The sequence below is a fragment of the Dendroctonus ponderosae genome, unplaced genomic scaffold, assembly GCF_020466585.1.
Source record: "Dendroctonus ponderosae isolate FM_Combo_2020 unplaced genomic scaffold, Dpon_F_20191213v2 Dpon_F_20191213_1, whole genome shotgun sequence".
Lineage (NCBI taxonomy): Eukaryota > Metazoa > Arthropoda > Insecta > Coleoptera > Curculionidae > Dendroctonus > Dendroctonus ponderosae.
Window position 1 is genome coordinate 289578 of NW_026017110.1, and position 9886 is coordinate 299463.

At 38.5% G+C, this 9886-nt stretch overlaps 1 protein-coding gene across 2 annotated transcripts in view; it reads right to left on the reverse strand.

Annotated features, from left to right (window-relative positions):
* Positions 1-774: 774 nt before the first annotated feature.
* LOC109542599 (ectopic P granules protein 5 homolog) overlaps positions 775-9886 on the reverse strand; it is a 12048-nt gene continuing 2936 nt past the window's right edge. Inside the window, exons 8-35 of one of the 2 annotated variants that reach the window (XM_019911885.2) lie at positions 9023-9427; positions 8688-8905; positions 8467-8620; positions 8311-8416; positions 7868-8238; positions 7663-7812; positions 7366-7599; positions 6985-7145; positions 6742-6918; positions 6036-6162; positions 5796-5965; positions 5603-5743; positions 5360-5540; positions 5162-5298; positions 4907-5092; positions 4694-4853; positions 4462-4618; positions 4225-4387; positions 3616-3842; positions 3333-3560; positions 3111-3271; positions 2706-3049; positions 2447-2619; positions 2116-2370; positions 1824-2040; positions 1548-1760; positions 1280-1493; positions 775-1025 (exon numbers count right to left, since the gene is read on the reverse strand). In XM_019911885.2, coding sequence (XP_019767444.2) covers positions 915-1025; positions 1280-1493; positions 1548-1760; positions 1824-2040; positions 2116-2370; positions 2447-2619; positions 2706-3049; positions 3111-3271; positions 3333-3560; positions 3616-3842; positions 4225-4387; positions 4462-4618; positions 4694-4853; positions 4907-5092; positions 5162-5298; positions 5360-5540; positions 5603-5743; positions 5796-5965; positions 6036-6162; positions 6742-6918; positions 6985-7145; positions 7366-7599; positions 7663-7812; positions 7868-8238; positions 8311-8416; positions 8467-8620; positions 8688-8905; positions 9023-9427 — 5541 coding nt within the window. In that variant the 3' untranslated portion in view covers positions 775-914. Of the gene's footprint in view, positions 1026-1279; positions 1494-1547; positions 1761-1823; positions 2041-2115; positions 2371-2446; positions 2620-2705; positions 3050-3110; positions 3272-3332; positions 3561-3615; positions 3843-4224; positions 4388-4461; positions 4619-4693; positions 4854-4906; positions 5117-5161; positions 5299-5359; positions 5541-5602; positions 5744-5795; positions 5966-6035; positions 6163-6741; positions 6919-6984; positions 7146-7365; positions 7600-7662; positions 7813-7867; positions 8239-8310; positions 8417-8466; positions 8621-8687; positions 8906-9022; positions 9428-9886 lie in introns of both variants that reach the window. The other variant, XM_048663472.1, reaches the window with a different exon arrangement.

A 9886-nucleotide genomic window follows, 5' to 3' on the forward strand; every position in this document is an offset into this window, starting at 1 on the left:
TTCAGTCATTTATTGTCTTTATTTATCAATTAAAATACGTTTCGGTGTATTTTTCCACCATCATCAGTTTTTCTAAAATAACATAGTTAAAAAAAAAACAATCACAGTTCGTCAACAGCCTCATCATATCACACATTAAAATACATCACAATTGCAACACTTTAAAACATTCTAAAATTAATTAGGCCTAACAGGTGATTAGTCAGGACAATCAAATTTGGGAAGAGACTAGAATTCTTTGTTCAGATACTTAAATATTTTTACTTAGACACGCCTAATGTGATTTACAAAATAGACTGTTTGAATTGTGATAACACATACATCGGTCAAACAGGACAATATATAAAGAAGACAATATACGAACATAAGTATAGCCTAAGAAAAAATAGCGAAGCATGCACAACAGAAGTTGCATAATTTTGATTTTGATAACACAAAAATACTGATTAACGAGAGTAATTATAATAAGAGTATCTGAACGAAGAATTCTAGTCTCTTCCCAAATTTGATTGTCCTGACTAATCATCTGTTAGGCCTAATTAATTCTAGAATGTTTTAAATTTAATGTGTGATATGATGAGGCTGTTGAACTGTGATTGTTTTTTAAATTAATGAAAATTTTTTTTTGACTATGTTATTTTATAAAAACTGATGCACCGAAACGTATTTTAATTGATAAATAAAGACAATAAATGACTGAAACCCAGGAATTAACTTTGATTTGGAATTGAAACACAGTCAGGAAAGTATATACAATTATAATGAGACATAAAATTGCATAAAATCTACTTTAATAATAAACTGTTTGAAACAGATCACAGCAGTAGATCATCATCCTTATCACCCTCTATAAACGTAGTCTTACACAAAAATTTGGTATTTCTATATTAAAACTAATAGTATTTATTCCCGCATCAGAGCTCGTAGTTGTCAAGCCCTTTAAGATAAGGCTTAATATAAAATTGCTTCAACAGCATTTTAAGAAAGGAGTTTGCGTTGTGCATGGAATTACATGGATCCTGAATCTGGAAGGATAAAAACCATGTTTGAAGTAGACCAACAAAAACCCACGGTAGTCGAAAAAGTTTTCGATTATTTGAACTTGTACAGCTTATAATTTGTTGCATAAACTTGAGAAATCGGGGAAAAAGTACTTAAAGATGTTTTGCATTTTTTTCAACTCATCAAGTTTCTAATATCCGAGGAATGAGAAGTTTGCAAAAATTGGTTCTTCAACTCCTATGTTTATCTAAATTGAATGGAGCCTACTACTATTTACCTTGGCTAATGCAACTTCCGCACAATCTTTAATTTTTCCTTGAGATTGTCCAAAATCCAGTCCCAATAGAACCTTCGGACACTCGGTGTTTCCACCGGGTGTCCCAATAGCACAGGCCGCATTTGCCGCTAGGCGAACCTTTTGCGAGCTACCTTTGATATCCGGCAACTGCGCCAGGACATAGCCCGCCATTGCACGACAAATAAATCTAAAACTAGTCAAAAATATTAGACTAGATAATTATTGATCCTGGCTTATTGTTCCATACTTCAGACTTATTGCCTCAGTCTTGCTTAACCCGATTGCGGTCAGTAACCCTCTGCCCCAGTTGTTCGGACTAGCCTCTTCAGCTATCCGCAACAGAATGCGGCAGAATCTTCGCAACAGCCCACCAGTGGCACCTTCATCTTTTACACAATGGTGCAAAGCAAGATTTACAACGGCAAACCAAAGAAGTGGCATTTTGGACTCTAAGTCATGGCTGCAACAATGAAAAACACTTGCATATTGCAACGGAGGGAAATTAATACAAACAGCAAACTACCGCAGCTTGATCCTCTCCAACCAACCCAGGCAATGATTGAGCAAATTCTCTAGATCTGCGTTTTTATAGACCCTTTGTAGCAATACCACGTTTAGGGTAAGTATAAATCCTTCGACCAGTAATGCTTGCTCAAAATCCACAGGTTTTGCGGGACAAATATTCACAATTGTGCTCACTTTTCTCCATGTTGGCGGCTCCTCGGAATTGCCTCCAATAACTACAACAAAGGTACTTATAGTTTGACGACGGAAAAAAACTACTAGACAGTTTCATTGAGTTTGCGGCAACTCACCATTAGTATTAAAATAACTAGTTAATGTTGCCTCATACAAGGTACCTAAATGCTTGTAATCAGTTATAGTCGTGCCCATAGTTTTCAAGAACGCTTTAATAGTAATTTCGCTGGTTTTGTTTTCCACCCATCTGATAAGAACATTCAGTACGATTTCGGAAATTTCCGAAATATTTACAGCAGATAATATTTCCTTTAGAAGCAGTTCCATTTCATCTGCGGCTGTGACTACACAGTCCAAATCGTTCAAGTAACCTAAAATTGAGTCGAATGTGATCGGGTGCTGTGCAACACTGGATAGAGAATAGATAACAACATTCGCTTTACTCACCATTTATTATCACTCGCACATTGTCTTCCCTTATGTTATGTAAACTCTTGTTTCTGCTTATGTGCACCGAAAGCAATTTTGTGTGGGCTCGGACATATATCTGTCTTTTGCTCCTCAGCTCCATAGATAAATCAGGCCAGCTCTTATTATAACCCGAAACTAGCTTGAGCAGGCTAAAAATTGCAAACATTTCATAGCCATTATATGGTTTATACATTTTTGAAACCCCGTCACTTTCTATACAAGCATAGTGCCTTACCAAAGAAGCCTGTAGTCTAAATCAAGAACGTCATTTTTGAAAATAACGTTAGTATTGCACGACATCACAACCCAGTCCATTATATGCTGAAACCCGACTGGCTCCAAATGGGCCCAGTCGAAATTCTCCGCCTGAATCAAGATCGCCCTAACCTTCACCAAATGGTCCATTCGCACCTTCGGCTCCACGGACAATTTGACCAATAGGCTCAAGAAACAATAGTAAACTCGGTTTTTTATTTGAGCAGGAGCGTCTGCAAAGCTGTTCATCCAATTGACCCATGGAATCGACATAAAAATGTACCCCAAGAAAGAATGGCATTCGGGCAAGTATTGGTCAATGACCTGCAATAAGGAGAAGCGATTGTTAATGGGATAATTAGATAGTGCTGAGTTAACCATTTACCCGCAACATAAATTCCAAATCGATCATGGATGGCCAGAATTTGTTCCAGGGAAATGCTATAAACGCATTGTGGACCGGAATTAAGATGTATTCTTTTACCGATGTGTGCGCAAATGAAGAAGCATACCACTGGAAGACGTAACTTAGAATGTTGAAGGACGCTAGAAAAGGCAAACAAAAAGATGTAAATTGCATCATTATCTAAATGCCTTTTCGGCCTACCTGGTAAAGCATCCAGGAGAAAGTGAATACATTCACAAAAGCATCGCAACATCTTTTCAGCAGATTCTCGGTCGGCTGGAATCCATGGAAGAAGCACTGATCGATCGTCGGCCAACTGTTGAATCCAATTGGCCATATTATCTTTTAGACTATTGACGGAATATGGGATTAACCATGGCGCAAACATGTCTCTGATATACGGCCAAATTTGCTCGCTCAATTTGTCGCCTGAGAAACTCACTGTTGAAAATTCGGATCCTTTTACATATGAAAATTCCTTTACCTAATAATCCCTGGTGAGTGTTCAACATGCTAACAATTAATCCATGTCCAGCCATGCCTAACATGAGAGCGAATATATCGACATACTTTCGACACTTCGGGAATAAGCCATACAGTCCATAACTTAGTCTTTCCTCAGTGAAATGCCGCGAAAACAGTGAGCAAGTTTCCAGAAGTTCTTGATGAGATAAAACTTTTTGGTACTGTGAGTACTGTCTCAGCTGTTCTCTATAAGTGATCGAAATCATGTAATGCACAATCTTTTCATCAGAAATAGTTACATTTAATTTACAAATATGATGCCTTTCCTAAACAAACATTCCTTTTTTTACAAACTTCTTTTTGGGTACTTTGCCTCAAAAATTTTTATGTCGCAGGATACCCTCTAGGTGATAGTTCTTGATTACTTTTTGATAAATAATTCGTTCTTATTGCGAAATAGGAGCACTATTTATCAATCTGTAATAAAAGACGTGAGGAAATTCTGTCTTTTTTGAAGACAAAAATTTTTGAGGCAAAATACCCAAAAAGAAGTTTATAAAAAAATGAATCCGCCTCAACAATATAAAACTTATCTAAAACCTTCATTTAATATGCATTCTTCACTCACCTGAGAGGAGCCTTCGGAGATATTCTCGACGGCTTTGCCAGAGAATTAAGAATGTCGATCCACACGGATTCAGCAATTAGATTATTTTCTGGAGTGCCATTACTGCTTTTTAACAGTTCTATGATAATTTCCCCATAATGTTCCGGAAACTCAAATTCAAACACTGAAACAAAAAAGTTTGTTATTCATTTTACCTGTCGTAAGAAGTAACTCTTTATAAAGAAAACGGCATTTTACCCGTGACTAAATGTTTCCGGTACAACCCATGAAGCGTAAGCGTATCAACTGGCGGATCGTATCCCAGAATAGAGAGGGCCTGAATGATATTACCGATAAACTGAGTTCTTTGGCTCAAATTAGGGGTTTTTTGGTTCAGCCACGATTCCACATCAAACTAAAATATAAAAATCAGTACGTCGTTGCAAATATTTGGATTTCTGGATAAGTTTCACTATTCCTGCAACGCTACCTTTGAAATGAGCGCGAAAACAACATCGTACTTCTTAGACATTTGATGAATTATAGTGGAATACATCAGCAGAATATTTGCGCTGTCGCAATTCTTCGGCAAGAAATAGGGCGCAAGATATTCCCCTAGACTGGGCTCCTTTAAAATCAACTGAAGCAGTCTGAAATGCTATGGGTTTCCAAGGCTTTCTTTAGGCTGAATAATTTAAATCACCTTGGCATTTCACTTTCAACGCCGCAAATATGCGATTGTCCCAGTTTCTCAATGCAACTCACAAATAAGGACCTGGCTGGTAAATATAGAACGATGTCATCTTGTAGGAACGCCAACAAATGATAAAAAAGTTCCACTCCTAATTCGGCCAGTTCTGGGTTGGTTTTCACACGTTCTTGAAGAACGCTACAAGTAGAGTTAGCGAATTGCCTTCAAAGAGATTAGAGCAGAAAATGTTGACTCTTAGTTACTTACCGGATACACTGCTGAATAGCTACTGAAGCTGTATATAAGGCAACAGGTGGCATTTGCAACGACTTTTCAAGAAGCGATTCGTAAGCTTGCCTATTAACCAATATTTCATGATCGACCCGCTCATTTTGCTTGGCTTCCTGAAACAATCAGAAGCAGATAATAAAAATTAATCTCCACCAAATGGAAACATCAACTTGCCTGAAATTCTATAACAATCATAGCAGGTCCAGAGCAGAGAATGGCTGAGTCTTGTTGCCTGTTGCCTTTGCAAGGAACCGGTTTGCAAACGCGCTTCATTACAGAAGTAAACAGTTGCGGTATCAGCTCTTGGTAGGCGCCATCGAGAGCTTTTTGTTCTGATTGGTTTCGCCCATTATTACTAATCCGAACAAATCAAACGTAGTTGTTTCGATAATTCGCTTACAACCATCTACTACTCACTGGGCAAACTGACTCAATGTTTTGAAGCATGGCTGAAGCGACTTGAGCATGGATTCCTTGTTGGAAATATCTATCACTGGCACCAATACCCTTTTTCGCGTAAGCTCGGGTGCCGGTTTTACTACGTCGTAGGAGCCCAACCTAGTTATTCAAAAATTGCAATTGGAAGTTCTATTTTTTAGAGATTGCCTACCTGCGAATTATTCTTTCGGCAGGGTCCACGCTTTCAATGCTTCGACCAGGATTGGATAGCGGCCTGTTAAAGGAGGATTTCTCTCGAAAGTTCGCAATTCGCCATTGCTTCATAGCCCCAGATTGATCGCTTGATATTTGATTGTAATTCACACATTCATACCAGGCTACCTGAAATTGAGTCTTTTAGTATGCTATTTCCATCGTAGTGCTACGCCGTATTAATAGTTAAAAAGCTTACTTTACTACTTTCGTGGATTATCAAGGCCAACCGCTTGGAATCGTACTGAGCGGGTAAACTTTGCAACAGTAAATTGGATGTCTGCAGTCTGGGCTCTTCCAGCCACAAAAGGAATGCTTCAAATAGGCTAAAATCCCCCAGTAATGATATATTATTGAAAGCATCAACGTTACTTAAGGGCGTTTTACAGTCGGCAATTTTAGTGCCCGCAACTTTCTTGCGGCTATATTTTTAGTACTCCGCTTTACAGTGCATAGAGTAAGTATTATTTACTTTCTCTTGTTACAGTGTGCAATGTTAAACTTCACATTTAGACAAATCCATCAAGCGTACCAACTATTCACAATACGTAAAAAAATCCAAAGTTTTTTGTTTGTTCTGTTTTCGTTTGAGGTTACAATCGTATTACCAAGGAAATTATTGTGATTAACATAAGTTGTAGTTTATTTCGATGAAAAACGAAAATAAGCAAATATGCCAGTGCTGCTGATTTATATTACTATGAACGAACAGTTGGCAGCATGAAAAGTACCGGAAGTCACTAAAATTGCGGCTAGCTGCAAGAAATTTTAGGTACTATACTAAACTATAGCCGGCAAGAGCAATAAAAGTTGCCGGCAACTCGAAAACTGATGAAATGCGCAAGCGTAGAACGAAATATTGCGGGCAATAAAAATTGCCGACTGTAAAACGGCCTTAAACTTACCGATATCGCAGTTGGTAAAACTGTTTTAGGTCTGGATCAGGTACGTCACTTGCAGCTTCGATCTGATTTCGAAAATGATCAACACTTTCTTGTAGGCGTCTCTTCAACCGCTTTAAGAAGGCAAAATTTACCATACCATCGAAAAAGCGTTCTCCTATGCAGTTTTTGCCGGTTGAACTGAAAAAATTGCCAATCTTAGTTAAAGCTAAGTAATTAATTGGATAAGTGTGGTGCAGTACTGACTCAGCTACTGGCAGTCGATCTAAGAATAATATGAAGAACTTTTGCCAAAATAGGGGCAACAGTGGATGATCCAATGGAGTGTCTAGAGCCTGTTGAGACCAGCGGTAGATTGAAAGGTAGCTCGAACTGAAAGTGGATATTTTCAGCGTGGAAGTGGCGTTCTAAAACAACAGAAACACACGTGCATGTTAATGATGAAAATCAGTAGCAAAAGCTTCGCAATTTAGCTTCATAATCGTGTTAAATGAGACGGACTAGAAATAATCGACTACGGATCGAATAGTTCGATGGTTTCCATCGCTAATTACAACTATGGAATTATTCGATAGCCCCCTTCACTAGCCAAGATCCACCAAAGAAGAAGAATAATAGTGTTAATACCTTGATTGCATTATCCACGCTAATTTTTCCTTTTTGTTCCGAGAGCTCTTTCAAAACTTCCATCCATAGAGCAGTCTTCACTTCTTTGACTTGGTGCTCGACCTCGAGAAAGATGAATGCCAGCCATGGATATTGAGCCAATGAGTTCTGAATCAAACTGTATCCAGACTTGCCACCGCTTGACGCCCACTTGAACCTGCTGATTAGTGAAGCTGATTCTTGTGGCGTTGTGGTCTAAAATCAAACACACAAATTCGAATATTAGTTGGTTCCGACGAGTTCACTGGTTAATCGTACTTGATATAAATCCCAGAGGTTTTCATAAATAACTTGCAAACCATTTTCATAGAAAAACGTCCCTCTAACTATAACATCTAGCAAATATAACACGCCGTTATCTTTACTCCAGTTCGGAATGGACACCAGTGAATTCATCCACAAACGGACCTAAAACGCAAATCATTTTTAAATCTCTGGTTTCGAGAAAATCTTAGCTTCTTACCAGCAGCCTGGGAGTTCGCAAATCATACGCCGCATAATTAACTATCTGCGTTTCAACCATGTTTCCGAACTGCTGCAGCACCGTATTTTGAGTGACTATGAAACTTTTGGCATACGATATATAGCCTCTATCGGCATTCAATAGATTGACCAAAATGTCCTGAAATGTGTTGCTGTTGATGAGACACTCCTGGCATGTAATGAAAATGGGCACGATTTGGTAAAGAGCAAATAAAACCGCTTCATGTTTTTGATGCGACTGCAGCACAATCAGTTGCTTCAACCCGTTGCTGCAGATTAGAGGGACTAGGTGACCCCATGTGGTCATTAGAACTGCTACAAAACTAGCCAGCGGTTGATTGTCTCGAACTCCTAAGACACAATAACGTTAACGCTACTAACTGTACATAAATAAAACAAAAAGCCGTTTCAAATGGCATGCACCTTTCAGTAATACGTCGCATCTTTCTATTTCTTGAACGCGCCCCAGTTCTTCAAAGTGGCGGTCGCTGATGTGCAGCTTTAAACGTAGAATCGTTTGCCACCCCCACTGCAAATATATGTTAATGTGATTGTTCGTTCACTTGCAACATTACGCACTTGTAAATAGGAAGGTTCTTGATCAACAGCTTTTAAAACTAGAATGGCAGTGGCACAATGTTTCTCATATGAAAGGAGGTCCCAGTTCAGTCGCGACAGTACCATGCGAGCTAACTTAGTCTGGTTGCTGCCAGCAGGGTAATTTAATAAGAGCCTAAAATAAATGGAAAAGTTGTCTTTTCAAGCCTGGGCTCTCCATCAACGTTTACCCTTTTTCTTACCGTTCAATTATGCTGAAATCCTCCTCAGCTAAGTTCCATATGGATAATGGAATGTCTTCGTATAAATACAAAACAAGACTGCCTATCTTGTCTACATTTTCTTGAACTTTTTTCAGGATCGCCGACAATAAGCTTGGATGCTTGGACAGCAGATGAGATAGTAAAATTCTCGACGACTTTGAACAGGACTCCTGAGTAAGTTGGGAAACAAAACCCACCTAAAATATTGTATAGATAATTTTTGTATTTTATAGAAAATTTTTTAGAAGATTTTATAGAAAATTTATATAGATTTCAAGATTTCCAGCTTGGGCCGGACTAACTCAAATTGCTACCTGCAAAATATCCATGGTACACGAATATATAAAATCCACGTCCGAGCCACTTCTAGCCAAAGCCATGTTTGCGAAAGTGTTCAGCAAATAATACACTTCAGCGTCATCTAAGCTAGTCAGCTTGTCTTCGAAATGGTCCCGCAAATCCTTCTCCCAAACCATCTTTTTAAAGTCGCTTTCCAATGAGAAGTTGATAATGTCGTCGGCTTTTTCATCGGGCATGTGCAAAATGTAATAGATTTTCCACAAAGTTCGGGTAGACACTACGTTGTAGGGTACTACAGCAAGAAACTGCCATCCTCGGAGCTTTTGCGAAGAGTAAAGATAGTAGATGGCGCGTAGAAATAGGGCATCGTACTCGGCTTGCAGTCTTTGGTGCATCGCTCTGTCTAGAATATATTCCCTCTAGAAAAAAATTAATTCTTACCGCTGAGTTTACTGAAGTTGTCCTAAATAACACTTAAAATATGCAAAGAGATCTTTAGAGGGTGTGCTCGAATTGCAAGCTGAGGGTCATTTGAGAGACTTCACGCGGTATCGAAATTACGGCCCGGTCCCTCTTTGTTGGACATATTGGTGGATGCGCAGCATGTACATATACCAGTCAAAAGAAAGATGCCTGGTATTATTTCAAGATCGAAGTGGATTATCTCACTCGCTTTAATATCTCTTTCGTCTTAAGCGAAAGATAAACAACGCGCATAACAGGAAAATACAAAACATAAATAATAATTGTATACTTTGCTGACTGTGTTTCAATTCCAAATCAAAATTCATTCCTGGGTTTCAGTCATTTATTGTCTCTATTTATCAATCAAAATACGTTTCGGTGTATTTTTCCACCATCATCAGTTTTTATGTGTA